At 36.5% G+C, this 16,626-nt stretch overlaps 1 protein-coding gene across 1 annotated transcript in view; it reads left to right on the top strand.

Annotated features, from left to right (window-relative positions):
- Positions 1 to 16,626, top strand: part of CNGB3 (cyclic nucleotide gated channel beta 3) — a 168,624-nt gene that overhangs the window by 4,519 nt on the left and 147,479 nt on the right. Inside the window, 1 exon segment of the mRNA XM_012643595.1 lies at positions 10,244 to 10,370. Coding sequence (XP_012499049.1) covers positions 10,244 to 10,370 — 127 coding nt within the window.

Consider the following 16,626-nt stretch of genomic DNA (forward strand, 5'->3'; position numbering starts at 1 on the left):
TAGTCACCAAATCTCCTTTCATAATAACCTTAAAACCCTCTTCCTTCCTTTCCAATCCCAGCAATATCATCCTAGTTCAGGTCCTTATTAGTACCTTATGCCTGCACTACTCCCAGCCTAAGTAGTTTCTTCCGCTTAGAACTCTATTTCGCCCTCTTTCCTTTTTATCCAGCCTAAATACTATTAGCGGATTTTCCATTAGCTACCGCTTTAGCTTACACGTCTGTTCAAGAAACTCAAGCGCGTCCACATTGCCTGCAGGACAGAATCTAAATTCCTCCACCCGACTTTGTAGAACCTAATTCAATCTAGTCCCAGGCACCCTTTAAGGCCTTCTCTCTTGCTTCTCCTCAGTATGAACGCTATACCCTAAACAAGAAAATGCAAAAGTGAGAGGGGAATCACTAGAACAGAATGTGCCTACATTAAATAATGAAAACAAAAATTTATTGCAGTAGAACTAGAACAAATGTTTTGCTTTCATCTATTAGACAGTCTGTGTATGACGATTTTTTAATGACTTTCTATTTGCATTAAAACAAATACTTGAACTGAGGCGCAATTGAATTTTTACTAGCCAGAATTTCCCTTCTCTAAGGAGGAAAAAATAAGAAATACACAAAAATTGCAAGCAAGATTGTATATAAAAAAACAAATCACAAGAAAAGGTTTAAATAAACAAATTGCTGTGAAGACATATCCCCCCAATCAAAAGCACTACTCTGAACAAATGGCCCCACTCATATTCCACTTGGCTATTCCTATTTAAGAGAAAAGGAAAGGATCTGTGTGAAGAAAATAATTGAATTTTACAGGGAGATGTAGAATAAACTTAAATAATTGGAGAGAAATAACATATTTCCACTTGGGAGGATAATATTTTAAAGATGTTGATTTTTTTCCCTAAATTAATTTATATGTCTATTTTCACAACCTCTTCTCTACCCATTTTAAACAATATAATTTTTTAAAAAACAAAGGGAAGAAAATTTACTTTAGTTTTCTTGACTTTATTTTTTACTTATTTTTTAAGAACAGCTCTGTGTTTTTACTATTCAAATTAGAATTCAGAGAATACTTACTTGGTCTTACACAGAACAGGGATTTTCACCACTATGTTTCTTCTGCATTTTCATCTCAGCCAGGCAGATAGGAAAACATTATCTCCCAAATACATAGTCAGCATTTACTTACCTGAATATAAAGAAATAAAATAAGTAAATGTCCTGCAATAAGTTTTTCAACATGAATGCAAAATAATACTACTTTTAACAACTTAAGCTTGGCTATTCAATTGTCAGATTATCTGATTTTAAAATATTTAGTATAATGTGTTAATGAAAGAGGATAGCATTTAATAATCATAAGGCTCTATTTCTGATAAAAGTCCATATATATAAAACTTCCACAAATAGTAAGAATCATATACCAAGAGGATAAGTAAAAAATGCGGCCTCGCCTTTTCTTTATCAACAATAGAAGAACATTATTTAGTCTTCGAATTATTTTAAAAGGAGAAGGCCCTTCTATAAATCAAACAAGAATCTTCATTGCATATACTGAAATGTGGTTAACAAATAAAGTATTGAGGAAAAGGGAAACATTCTACAGTAAAAATAAGACCTACATGTTCCAGGGAAAACCAAAAAAACAAAAAATAAAAAAGGCCACAGACTTATCAAGATAATTTAATTCACACTACAATTCTGTTTCACTATGAGTTACTTTATAATAGTGATGGTTTAAATCTACAGTTCTTTGCACAGAAAAATATAGCCTTAATGGCGTAAAACCAAGGGTCACATGTTTGGAATGACAAGTTTATTCTTATCTTTGTTATACTTTTTTCAAAGTGTATTTGTAAGCTTAAATTTTTCATAGCTGGTAATAAAAACCTCTTTTGTGGAAGTTTCATTTAACAGAGGAGCTATTTGAGTAGGGAGAAAAATATAGTATCATTTAAATCTGCAGACTTAGCATGTCTTCAAAGACTTTAATAGGAATAACTGTTATATTCAAGATATTTTGTCTTGAAAAAGCAAAATTATTAGTGTTTAAAGATAGCCTCCGATACATGCTTGGTATTTTTGTGTTCTTCACTTCAAAACATGCAGGTGCAATGTCGTAAAATCTGCAGATGTTGGTTTCTGATTATAGAATTCTTATCTTCTGTGGAGCATGGTTTAATTTATATCTGCCATGGAAATGAAGAATGGAACAGATTTTGGATTCAAATAAAGATAACTTACTAATGTCCTCTTTTGATTACAATCATCTCTCTTAGGCTTCTACTTCACTTATATCACATTAAATGCTTCCTTAAACAAATGTTCGGTACCAGTAGAGGATATGTAAATGATGAATCTAATGGTTTATGATGCTCCAAAGTGACCTTATCTGTGTGGAAATGAGTTACAGTCGAGCACCCCTAGCTAGTATGATGTGGTAGGCTACATTATCCACATAATAGCCACCCAAAGACTTCCATGCCCAAATCTCTCAAATCCGTAAGTATGTTACCTTGCATGAAAAAAAAAAATGTTGATATTACTAAGTTAAGGATCTTGCGATGGGAAGATTATTCTGGATTATTCAGGTAACCCCAGTGTAATCAAGGGAGCCTTATAAGGCAAAAGAGTCAAAGGCAGAAGGAGGAAATGGAACGATGAAAGCAGAGGTTGGATTGCTGCACTCTGGGGGTAAAGGAAGGAACCAGGAAGCAAGGAATGCAAGTAGCCTCTAGAAGCTGGAAAAGACAAGAAAATGGATTCTGTCCTGAAGCTTCCAGAAGGAATGCAGCCCTTGAGATTCATTTTAGACTTCTGACATCCAGAACTATAAGAGAATAAACTGTGTCACTTTAAGCCATTAAGTTTGTGGTAATTTGTTACAGTGGCAACAGAAAACTAATACCTACGGCTTTAAAATATTCCAACTTTAAATATTAATATAAAATGGAATGACTTTAAAAGTGAAATTGAGTTTTACTCCAAACAATCATGTTTACATTTATAGTGAAGGCACTATGTTATACAAAAAAAAAATAAAGAGAGTTTTGGAGTTTAACATCCCAGAATTCAAATCATAATTCTGCTACTTTCTAGCTCTTTAGTCAAGACATTTAACATCTCTGAGTCTCAGTTTGCTCATGTATGAAATAAGGACAACAGCATAATCAGTGTTAGGTTGTAAATGAGAAATAAATTAGTTAATATATTAATATGTAAAGCATTGAGCGTGGAGGTTAGTAAATCCAACTTTGATAGAAGCCACATAGACCCCATAAATGAGGACCATGCGTGCCCTGCCTAAACAGGCCAGAGGCCACTCAGCTCCACAAATCACTGCCTCCAGGGGATCAGGATCCAATGCTGCCAGATGTTCCACCTTGTCTAGAGAGACCACAAATACAAATTTTAATTCCCTTCCTCTTTACTCATGATCTCCATCTCCCAGTATTTGCTTTGTAAACAAACTGAAAATGGGGTAGTTTCCTGGGCCTCCTGTGCCAAATAGTTCTCCACAGCTAAGATCCCCAGGTTCTAAGTCCGGGTCTACAGAGTGCCCCAGGCCTCACCCAGGCCCCCATCATCTCTCCAAACCAACCCAGCCTGCGTCTCACTCAACACTCAGTTTGGATAGCATCTAGAAAGGTAAAGACTGCTCTAGAACTAACACTGTTCTGAAAAAATAAAGCCCATTTTTTGCAGTAAAAGTGGCGGGGAGGGAATCCTGACTTGTTTAAATAGGAAACCACTCTTCGGTCCTTGGCAGTAAGAATCAGCATATACAATTTAATTTGTCCTGCACAGAATAGAAAAATAACCAGACTGTCTACTGAAATTTAATTTACAAGAATCAGCAAATGCTTCCCTATACAAAACCAACCAGTTTGATTGGCATGCATGGGAAGTACTACTACAGCTAATTTTAGTACTACAGTCCACTCCCTACAACTGCCAGTGCTATTCATCCGCCAAAGGATAAGGTAGGAATATAGAAACAAACACAAAGAAATGTATTAAACTTTCTGACAAAAGTACTCAAGCATATTTCTCTGCTTCGTTCAAACAGAAATCACCTTACATAGTAAACAATTAGAAGTAAATTCTTGCAGAATGATACCTGATATGATGATAAACAAAAGAACTGAGAAATGAATAAACTTGGCATGTAAAATTTCTAAAAACATTGTCTAGAAAAAAGAGAAATATGGTGTGCTTTCTTGTTTGAAATGATGAAAAGAATTCCTAACCATTCTGGTCTGGCAAGGTGCAGAGACAGAATCAGGGTACCTTCAGTGGCAGGGGCTCGTCATAAGAAAACTTATGGATAACTGGAGCTGAAAAGCTGTTCAGGGGACAGAGGCAGCTTAAGGGCTAATTATGTCGCTCATGGTGACAAGGGCTTCATTTCTCATGACCACTGTGTTTTCTCTGCATATCTACTCTGGACTGCTTTCATTGCCGTCTACTCATTTCCCTGTCCAAATTCCAAAAAGAGTGGTCTGACCGACTTAGATAACAACCATTGTTCTCATTGGGCAAGAGCCCTTCATACCAACATCGGGGTCACCAGCCAGCTGTGGACAGGCTGTCCTGCCGCAGTCAGGTGCTCAGGCGTGTGCACAGTCAGTAACCATTGCTACACGTCCCGGACAGAGAGCTGCCTCACCAAAGAGGGAGCGGAGGGTACAGCTATACCGGCTGAAACGAGAAGTTAGGCATAGAAAACATACTGTTTTAAATATTGAATAGAAGACCAGACTGACTGACAAAATTACTGTTATTACCTGCTTTAGAAACTAAAAGCTAAAGAGAATCTAACCAACATGGAAAGGGTGTTTTTTTTTCCCTTTAAAATGCCAATTTTTTTGTAGTTTGCATGATTTAAATATATTTGCATAATTGGATTAAACTCTGTGCTTTTAGGCTTCTTTCTGCCAAAGAATATAGCTGACTTGTGGGAAATTGCATTATACTTTCCTTGTCCCTGGGACTCTGTTAACTAAATGGAAGCTCTAGCGTTCCCCACATGTCAGTGCTATGCAGACCTGAAAGAGTTAATATATCTTTAAAAAAAAAAAAAAAGAAAAGAAAAAGGAAAAGAAGCAATTTACCCTAGTCCGGCTGGTGGAACATTTTGTGTTTATATTGCATTTTTCTCAAATGGAGTCTTTATCTAATCCTCACAGAAATCCCCAGGACAAAAGTATTTTTCATTTTATGGATGAGGAAACTGTCATAGAAAAGCGACTTATCCAGAGTCACCCAGAGAATTAGTGATGTAAGGGTTACAGCTCTCTATTCGGTACCCAGCACTGGTAACTCACCACATTCCTTAATACCTATACATAAAATGTCTTTTCTAGATGAATTATTCTCAATAAAAATGTCCCTGAAACCAAGCATGACATTGAGAGAGGACAGGATCCTTCCATCCTGACATAATACTAAAGCTATCTTAGATGGATTCATGTTCTTTTTTGTTTATTGATTTGTTCATTTCTTTGCTTGTGATGATGTATCCAAAAGTCAAAATCTGCCTAAATATAAAGATACCTTCAGGACTTCATAGCACTTTAAGGCTATCTAGAGGACATCTAAGCTCTGAGCCTATTCAAGGACCCCTCACCCCTTTCCTTACTGCAGGCTTAGATTGCTAGAGGCTCCTGAATAATCTCCAGCCAAAGAGGCCTTCCCTGCCTCACAAAGCAATGCATTTTACTGTTAAACAAGTTGTTAGAATGTTTGGAGGTTTTCTTTGTTTTATAAATTCCATCGATGGGTCCTTCTTCTGCCTTCTAGAATATATGAAATAAAACTATTTTCTTTTTTATATAATAGCCCTTGAAAGAATTTGAAATAGCTATTAGATCACCAGTTAATCTTCAATACTTTAACAAAAAAAAAAGCCTAAATTCCTTAAACCATTCCTCATAAGGGATGGTTTCCAGAATGCTGATCTACTCTGAGTCCTTCTCCTCCAGGTTTTTTATAGATTGCACATACGCTTCCTAATACAAAATATGCCATTTCTCTATTCTTGTGAATGACATGTTAGGATGGATGCCCTTTCAGATTCCATTTTATGTGCATTGCTGTAATGTTTGTCAACTTTCTCAATGTCATTTGACAATCTACAAAGATATAATAAAATTTCAAGTGTGATCAAAGTATTATAGTTAAAATTATTCCAAGTACATTGTATAATCTAGCAACTATGAAATTAACCACAAGCTGAGTCAAAAATACAATTTTGGGTGCCAGAAAATAATCATTAATCATACACTTCTTAAAACTGTGTTATTCATTCCTTCAACTTCAAATGTTCATTCATTGAGATGAAAATAATAGTATCACTTATGCATCTAATCAAAGTGCCCAGACTTAGTCTTTATTTCATCTAACATCTAGTTACTCAAGTACTGTTGGCTCCTAATGAAAGGAGATTTATTTTTGAGACAATACCCACATGTATTTGGTGTCTTAAGAGTTAGAAATTCAACCAAACAATATCATCCCCCACACCAAACATTCCAAACAATGAGAGCATTTTCTTCTTCTCCTTTTTATATGCATCCAATACAAGCCAATTGAGTGCCTTTCTAATTTACAGCCTGATTACTATGTTAGATTCCTTCTTTGAATCCCTCCTTTTCCAACATCTATTTAATGTTACTGATAAAACGCGGAAGGTTAATGGGCTTCTGCATCACTTATTTCCTCACTGGAAGAGAGAAGCAGATGTTTCACACCTGCTTGGGTCTCCACGATACGCTGCTATAGGGGCCAAGCAGATTGGAAGTATATTACACAGGCCCAGTGTGAGATGCTGCCAGGCTCGAGACAGAATCAGCTGGATGTGTGGAGGGCAAACTCAATAGTACTCATTTTTGCACATTCAATAAAAGCAACCATGTCAGAACATTTTGATTCCAGATTTCACTATCTGCCGCAGGCACACATTCCAGGGCAGAATGTGATCAAGTGTACTGATGAGATCTGGCAATTGCTATACAACGTGCAAAGAGCACAGTTGGCAGAGAGACTTAACGCTATTCATTTGGGCAGCTATGAAAGAGAGAATCCTGCTGTCCATGTGTGAAGCTGGGAAAAAGTACAATGTGCAGTTGACAAAACTTCACCCAGATGCCAGAGCAAGATTTGCTTTGTATTTTAGATTTTTCTTTCATGATGAGGATGATGCAAACACTCTGACCATCTGTTTCCACAAACAAATAACATGCTGCATGGATAAAAAGACACCCACACTGAACTACAGTTGACAGGGATCCTTTTGTTGTAAGTCCTCATGGGTTTTTTAGTTGTTCTGCTTTGAATCCAAGAATAGGTAATAACTGGTTTCTCGTCTTCATCAATAAACTATTAATGAGGGATTTATTTTGTAATTGAGTGCTTATCCACAAATCAGATTAAGCTGAAATTAATTTATAAATATCTTAGACTTGTTATAACAGAAGCAGTGTCATTTTAGAAGGGCTTGATAATGTCTAGGGAAGACTTAGTAAGGTGATGAGATCTACTTAGAGTTAATTTAGTCCAAATGTTGTGATGATAAACAAAAATCCTTGTTAGAACTGAAGAAAAGAACTATTGCAAAGCAGTCAGTCATTTAATTGGTACAAGCAGAAAAGTAATACTACAAATGTAATGCATATGCTGTAGCTTGAATGAGCGACGGAGCTGGGATCTGATGCAGCTTATATCCACGTGGCTTTATTAGAAGTGTCTATAAAAGGCTCTTAAGAAATAACATTTTACAGATTCTGCTTGTTTTACATTCAGGATTTTTTTCAGATTTTTAAACTCATATTTCATGCTCTATTTCAATCCTAATTTTCTTTTAGGGTAGGTGTCCCTAGAAAAATATATGAAGACAATCGTCCGTAACCTTTTTTGGCCCAGACTCCTTTGAGGAGTCCATAACTCTAGATCCTGTCCATGTGAAAAAAAAGGTATATACAACATACAATCTCAAGGATTTTCATCCATAAAAGCACTAGACATCGTGGCCTAAGAACTTTAAGAACTTTACTTTAGAATATCTTACAGTAATCATCCCAGTGTTTGTGGATATAAGAAAAGGATTAGGCCACCACTTTCTTAGACAGCAATATGACAGGAAAATATGGCTTGATCCAACATATAGGGAAAGCAGATTCTTCTCTCTTTTTATCAAAAGCTTATTAGTACAAAATGATATATTGAAAGTGCTATTTTTTTACTCTGAAATCTATTAGATACTAACGAAAGCATTAGTGTACCACATGTGTCTGTATAAAAAGTCCCCTATCCTACAGCTTTCAGTAAGAGTCTATACACATAGCAATATTTCACTTGGAGCACACACTTCGAGGGTGTGATTATATTGAGGCTCCTTTGTATCACAAGTAAATTGGGAGCTTTGAGGGTTTTTTCCTTTTTCATTTAAACATAACGAAAACATAATTAGTATTGTGTTTTCTATCTTCTAGCCAAAAATACTATAATTCCAAAGTAAATGTAAATAGGAGATGCATAATAAAGAAAAGAGTCTTGGGAAATCCAGGGGTTTAAACTTTCTTATTTGAAAACTTTTTAAAACTGTAAGTAGTGACTCGATTTTATGACTCCCTTTATTCCAGAAACATGTTCCTGGAAAATTTAGTACTTTGAAAAATTTTTATATAGATCATAGAAAATTTAATCTTAAAGGTCTTATGTGGTGAAAACTTTTATAGTGATCACACCTTGCTTTATCATTTTGGCAAATAAAAATTTTCAACACTAAGTATGCTTAAATTTTTAAATTATAATGGATTGCAATAAAATAAGAGTAATGATTTGGGCCTTGATTTCAATTTTCTAAGCACAGAACAACCAATTAAAAATAAATTAGAAACTATGGTTAATGAATAACCACTAAATTGTATTCATTTTTTTCTTTCCTGCCCTTGCATTTTCTTTTAATATTAAGTAATTTACTTTCATTAAAACCCTCTCTATAATCCAAATATTTATCAGTGAGTTAATTATTCTTTGAGTAAATTACAATTTAAACTATATTAATTGGAAATTGCATTTTTATATGTTAGTTTGTGTTGTTTCTTCAGCAAAAATGTCATAGCTAAAGACAATCAAACCAAAAACAAAAATTGATTTCATAAAAAAATTAGAATGCAAGCTCTAAAATAATGTCAATCGCATCATTTTTGTCTATTTTAATTTTTGTGAATTTTCTGATGCTTCAATTTCAGCCACAAATTATGAATACTTTAGAAAAACCAAAAATGCCTTTTGAATGACGAATTCTTATTCTTAGCTTTACTAATATCAAAAAGAAATATACCATGTGAACTGTTTTTTTGTTTTTGTTTTTTTGAGTCAGGGTCTCTTTCTGTTGCCCAGACTTGAATGCAGTGGTGTCACCATAGCTCACTGCAACCTCCAACTCCTGGGCTCAAGTGATCCTCCTGCCTCAGCCTCTCACGTAGCTGGGACTACAGGTGCAAGCCGCCACACTCAGCTAATTTTTTTATTTTTGCAGAGACAGGGTCTTGTTATGTTTCTCAGGCTGGTCTTGAACTCCTGACCTCAAGCAATCCTTCCACCTCAGCCTCCCAAAATGGTAGGATTACAGGCATGGACCACTGTACCCAACCCATGTGACCTTTTTATTACATAATACACCAACTTTAAGTATAGTCACATGCTGTATAATAATGTCTCAGTCTACAGTGGACTACATATACAACAGTGGTCCCACAAGATTATAATACTGTATTTTTGCTATATCTTTTCTATGTTTAGATACACAAATACTTACCATTGTGTTACAATTGCCTACGGTATTCAGTATAGTAATATGCTGCACAGGCTTGTAGTCTAGAAGCAATAGGCTATACCATCTAGCCTAAGTGGGTAATAGGCTAGACCCCCTGGGTTTGTGTAACTATAATATTCATACAACAATGAAATTGCCTAATGATACATTCCCTATATCAGCACATATCCCTGTCATTAAGCAACTCATCACTGTATATTTTTATTGGTCTGAAGGTGTCTACAGGATAATTCCTCCTGTACAAGGTCTTACTTTGTTTAGGAGGAAACCTGGGGGAGGCATTCCTGAGAAGATTATTCTGGAAAACAAGCAGCATCTTCGTAACTTATGTTGTCAAATAAAACTGTCTCAAAAATGGCATATATTCTTCCATCTGTATGTTGTTTCTTTTCCATAGATAAAACCTCTGAGAAAAATTCTTTCAGAGATCTGACCACAAACCCTGACCCTCAAAATCCAGTAGAACCAACCAGAACAATGCCAGAGCAGAAGGAACTAGGAATTGAGGAAAAAGGTCCAATCAGGTAAGAATTGTATAAAACACATAACACGTGTTACAGATATTGCTCAACCTGCACTAAAAAATTCAAACGCCTATTCTCCCTTTTATTTGAACAAAAGGGCAGGAAAACTACAATAGCTACACAACACAAGGGAATCGGGTCAGAACTAAAAGATTGGTTCTGTTCAGTTCATTGTGCCTCATTGGCCAGGCATGGCCACTAACCAGGGTCTCCAGGCAGCCCCTGACTATAGGCCAAGTCATCCCAACAAAAACATTACAGTTTCATGTCTGAGTCATTGTGCCATCATGTAAGCAGCCTATGTATTTATTAGACATGAATTTTTTTCAACGAAAGAAAAAAAAATGAGAATTTTTCGAGATCACAGAGAAATAGCTATTCCAATTCTGCAAATATTTTATTGTTCCAGAAGATCAATTATGATTTCCTTTCAACTGGTAAAGAAAATGTGGCATGATAACCAAGGATAATTACAAAAATGGGGGATCTTTATGCCATTGAAGAAATACAGTTTATAAATACTTCCCATAAAATTATTGGAAATGTTACAAAAGAGATGGTAATTTAAATATGAATCAGTGAATCCACAATAAAACCCAGCTAGGAGCCTCTTCCTTTTGCCACTTCTTGGCATGGTACTATGTGCCTGCTGATTTAATTTGAGTTGCTTAACTATAGTTGATATAGTTGCAATATGCTTATCAAACAATAAAAGCGTATTCTTCTTCTTTAACTGACAAGAGAAGTTGTCATCTAAAAAGAAGTTAGAAGTACTATTCCTCCACCCCACTGTACCCCACCTCACCCCTCCTGCTCTCTGAGCGGCACCCCCACTACATTTAACCAGCTGCCATCAAGAGGAGTGACTGTGATTATCTAGGATCCAGGGTATTGCTGAGTGAACAATAGGCATCAGGAAGAGAGAGGGTCTTTTCGATAAACACAAATTTGGCTACGTATGAAAATAAACATGAGCTTACTTCTACACTCCCACTCCCAAACATACACACACACAATGCTATTTGACAAAAATAAAACCTGAGATTATTTAGGCAAAGAGAAGATGCTTAAATTCTGAGATAAGGATTGGAATTATGCATTGGGATAAGTCATTATTTATATTATTTTATACGACCATTAGTGTTTACAGAATGATTTTCAGTCCTATTAATGGGTCATCATTATCTTCACTCTGCAGAAAAGCAACCAAGGCAAGAAAGGTTAATTAGTTTGCCTGTAGTAATAGGTAGGGTCAGTTCAACTAAGATTAGACTGCAAAAGACTTGAATTCCTGAAGAGAACTTTTTCCTCCTTCCCACCAATACAATCTCATTTAGTCAACAGCCTAAACTTTTGAACTAATCTCTCTTTCTATTAATAGCATTAATTTTAATATAGTTAATTTTTTGTAATAATCAGTAGTGATAGATAGATTTTCAAAGGACTGAAGTTGAAGCCCTAACTAATATTTTGGGGGATAAATGTGTCTTAACCCATCTCCATTCCTAGTATAGTACATTTACTCTTCTGAAATGTGGAAATGGAAACCATTAAATTACCTAGAAAGTGAGTCCATCAGTACAGCTCAAAAACACACAACTCCTTGACATGACCTATAAGGCCCTGCCTGGTCAGTCTCCCACCTGCTCTTACTTTGTCCTCTCCCAACACTCAATTCCTCCTCGACCTTCCCAACTCCTCGCTCCAGTCACACTTGTCCTATTTGTCTCCTGTACTTGTAATGTTTCCTCCTGCCACAGGCTTTTGCACATACTGCTTCCTCTGTGTGTTCTATTCTCTCCTCCCCTGATGGCCTAATTAACTCTTACTCATTCTTCAGGTATCAGTATGACCATTGCTTCCTTTGGAGGGCCTTCCCTGACCTTCCTAACTAGGTCATATGCCCCTACTGTAAGATCTCTTTTGTGACACTTATCACTGTTGCAATTCATATCATTATGTGCTTACGGCCATCAGTCTCACCCTCTAAATTGTGTGCTTCATGATGACAGGTGTTGTCTGTTTTTGTTGATGATTGGTGTCCCCACTGCCTAGCTCAAAGTCTGGCACATGGTAAATAGTCAATAATATTTAACAAATGAGTGGATAGATGAATCCGAACATATTGGGTTTGTTCTTCAGAACTTCTAGATTTTTTAAACCATATATAGGTTCCTCAGGAGATGAGAGCAAGACATAAGCAGCTCTCAAAGTCTTTCCATTTCAACCCAGAGTTCTTACTAAGAAGCAAACGTGGCCAGTGGCAGATTAAAAAGATCATGATGAAAAAAAACGAGGCTATAAAGCTCTCAATTCCTTATTCCTCTTCTTACATTTTTTTTTTATCACTGTCACTATCCTGAGCCAGCAAAAAGTGCTTAAATCCGGAACATTTTTTGATGCCTTCCCGACAGCTCTTTCTGCAATACAAGTAGCAAAGTGGCTTGAGAATTATTACTAGCTGATTAGACCCAAGTTAGCTTAAATAGCTGATTAGACCCAAGTTGTTATTATTAGTAAATGGTTATTCATACCTTTTCTCAGTGAATTGGGTGAAAACCAGCTGCACTGAAGGAGAAACTTGCAAGGAGCACCAGAAGTTCCAATGTCACCTTTGACTAAAATTCACAGACAGCCTAATGTTCCAGTACCATGTAGGACTTACCATAGCTTTCTGTTTTGATTTCATGGGCATCAACAGTACCACATCTAGACTCCTAGGGACAGAGTTTTTATACATCATTAGAAAATATCAAAGATAAAATAACTCTCTATTGAAATTCTTATTTCACAATACTTTCAATGACTAAAGATCATTTTGGAATTTTCAGTTATTAAAAATCAGCATCTTTAACCTTGGACAAGGTCAGGTTTTGAAAAGCTCTTTCTCCTAGAAAAACATTAAGAATTTGATTGATTGCAGGAACTAAATATAGATGCTGTGTGAGTGACTGGTTCGTACCTCAATTTTTTAAATTTCGAAAAAGTTAGATTATTAATAAAATGTAAAAATCAGTTTCTTATTCTAAGTACATTTACCTTATCTTCTGGTGTAAGCCCTGGGCTAAACAGGGATTAATGTGTCTGGGCTGATCAATAGGTATCGGGGAGAATGCATGTTGTGGATTTTGCTGTCTCTGTGTGAGAAATGCAGTGTGACACTATTGATTATACTTTTAATTTCTGTCATGGTTAGAAGATGGAACAGAGGGGTTCACACCAAGAGGAAGATAGGCATAGAGATTACCACCTATATTAGTTAGGGTTCTCCAGAGAAACAGAACCAACAGGATATATACAAATGTAGAGAAATAAATTTATTGTAAGGAATTGACTCATGCAGTTATGGAGGCTGAAAGGTCCCAAGATCTGCAGTCAGCAAACTGGACACCAGGAGAGCCAATGGTATATATTTCGGTCCAAAAGCCAGCATGCTGAAGATCCAAAAAGGGAAAATGTTTCAGTTTGAGTCTGAAGTCAGAAAAAGACCAATGTTCAAGCCAAACAATCAGACAGAAGGAATATCCTCTTACTCTCAAGAAGGTCATTCTTTTTGTTCTATTCAGGCGTTCAGCTGGTTGGATGAGGTCCATCCACAATAGGGAAGGCAATCTGCTTTATTCAGTCTACTGATTTGAATGTTAATATTGTCCAAAACATCCTCAAAGACACTTCCAGAATAATGTTTGGCCAAATATCTGGGCACCTTGTGTTCCAGTCAAGTTGACACATAATATTAATCATCACATGAAGGAATGGAAAGTGTTCCAGTCCTGTTTTTTCTTTTTTTTCCTTTTCAAGTGTCTTCTCACCATTTCACAATGTCTTTGCCTCCCTGAACCCACCCTTACCCAAAACTCTTTAACATAGAACCTCTCTACTTTGGGGCCTACAGAACAATAATCTTCATCCTGCCACAAAACAGACAAAATTGAGTATCCAGTTTATAAAATGTTTCCTTGTGCCTCTGTCTCAAATATTGTTTTGTAAGGATAAAAGAATATGGGTATGTATTTAAGCATATTATGGCTATTTACTTATTTATATAAATACAAAAAAATGAGTAATGTTTACATTAATATTGTAAAGATATAAATTTCATAAAACAAAAATCACTTCAGTGATTTTTTTTTTTTTACTTAACCCCTAATCAGATTCTAAATACAGCCTAACACTAGTTTTTTACCCACAGTAATAATAGCTATCTCAAATACATGTCAGCCCAGGAGATTTTTTTCAAGATATCCAAGTATTGCGTATCCACATTTCTGACTGGAATCCATTTATATTGTAGGGGTGAGGAGAAACTTGTCCTTTCTCCTCAAAGTTCACTGAAAGATCAACTCACAATTAAGGCAGATTAATAAGAGAAATGTTTATTTACCGTGCACATGGAGAGAACCACAGAGTGATTCCCCATATCCCAGTGAATTTCACATATTTTTATACCTGTCTTTTTGGAGCAGAGAGGGAGATGAGGAGTACAGGTAACTCTGTTTAGGAGTGACAAATGGTTGAGGGAGACAGATTGACTTGTAAATGATTCTCTTCACAAATTAAATTAACCTGAGGGATAGGTATTATATTTAAAGGACTTGAGCCAGGTCTGGTTGCATTCTTGGTCATTTTTTCCTACAATATACTGAGATAACAGGGAGAGGAAGGGAAGTCAATTGCCCCTTTGATCTTTTGATTTGTCAGTCTGGTTTATGCAGATAGAGGGGCAGCCCCTTCCAATACCTTTTTATTTCCAAGGGCTGTAATTCAAAATACTCTTTATACCAAGGAGTCATATTTTGGGGTAAAATTTCCTGAGCTCCTCCATTCCCCCTGTCTGGAACTTCCCTGGAAGTTTCACACATTAAAAGCTGAGTTGGTAGCTGTAGAGAGAGAGCTTGGATTAGTAGTGTAGTAGTAACTAGAGATCTGAAAAGGGAGAGAACATAGATTAGAATGAGACTAAATAAGTAGAAAAGAACAGATCTAAGCACATTTCCCCACACCCCATTAAACTAGTCTTCCATTCCTGGGAACAGGTAGTTAGTGTGGCCAGGGTTTGAAAGACTTCTGTGAAGGGACACCAGGTCTGTGCCTGACTTTCTGGGAAGACAGTAAGCGTTAGTAAAAGCAAGGCATAGTTTGAAAGAAGAGCCATAGTGGAAGATAAAAGGGAAAATGGCCTAGATTGAAGCAATCTCCACTCAGCTTCCAATGCGCAATCCTTAAAAGGGAAGGCTTAAAACAAGAAGTTTCCAAAAAGGACCATTTGGGGGACGTTAAAAGACAAAAAGGAATTTATAGATGAGAAATGGGGTTTCTTAATCTGCAATCTTGGGAAAAAGCTGTCTACTTCATGAAGACCTCTGCTTCAGGGGCCTGGGAACTGGCCCTGGAAATCCTTACTTTCAGGTCACCTGTAGGGCCGTCCTCCGATTGTCCCGGTGTAGTTCAGCGTGGCTCACGTGAGTCCAGGAGGATTTTTCTTTTGTTTTTATGGCAATGTACACAGTTAACAGTATTTTATAAGGGCCTTCCCAGTGAGGTGACAGCATGTGTCTTCTTCTAAAAACTTTGATGCACACACGATCTCTTGGTCAAAAAAAGGTTGGCAAGGTTTCTCAATTGGCGGAGGCCATGCTCCTTTCACCTGTCAATGACAAGCTCCAAGCATATCAGTTAGTGTTTGTACGTAGCTAGTCATGGTATCGAATTGTTCACTTAAATCCCCATAGTGTTCAGTCAGTCCCATAATAGAAGGCTTATAGTTGCAGTAGGTATGGGTGACAGAACACTATTTCAAAAGAGGTTAAATCATGTCTTCTAATTGGAGCATTCCAGATTTTTATAAGGGCCAAAGGCAATGCTTCTGCCATTTAAATCCAGTGTCTTGACAGATATTTCTCAAAGTCCTTTTTATTTCTAGACTTGCCCTGAGGATTAGGGATGATATGGGGTATGAAATTTTAATGAGTACCCCAGAGCCTTCCCAAGCAAGCGGTTTATTTCTTCTATGAGTCCCTTGATCTGACTCAATCCATAAAGGAATACCAAAACGAGGAATGTATCTTAGTTACTAATTTCTTTACCACTGTTTGTAGCATCAGCACACCTAGTTGGAAAGAATTTAGTCTCCACTAATCATGAAAACAATAACCAAACAATGAGAAAAGCCTAAAGCTGGAGGTAAATCTATAAAGTCAATTTTGAGTGCCAAAAAGGGACAGGCTGGGCCTTTGGGGGTCAGTTTCCTCCAGAG

Source organism: Propithecus coquereli, unplaced genomic scaffold, assembly GCF_000956105.1.
Source record: "Propithecus coquereli isolate 6110/MARCELLA unplaced genomic scaffold, Pcoq_1.0 Scaffold2, whole genome shotgun sequence".
Lineage (NCBI taxonomy): Eukaryota > Metazoa > Chordata > Mammalia > Primates > Indriidae > Propithecus > Propithecus coquereli.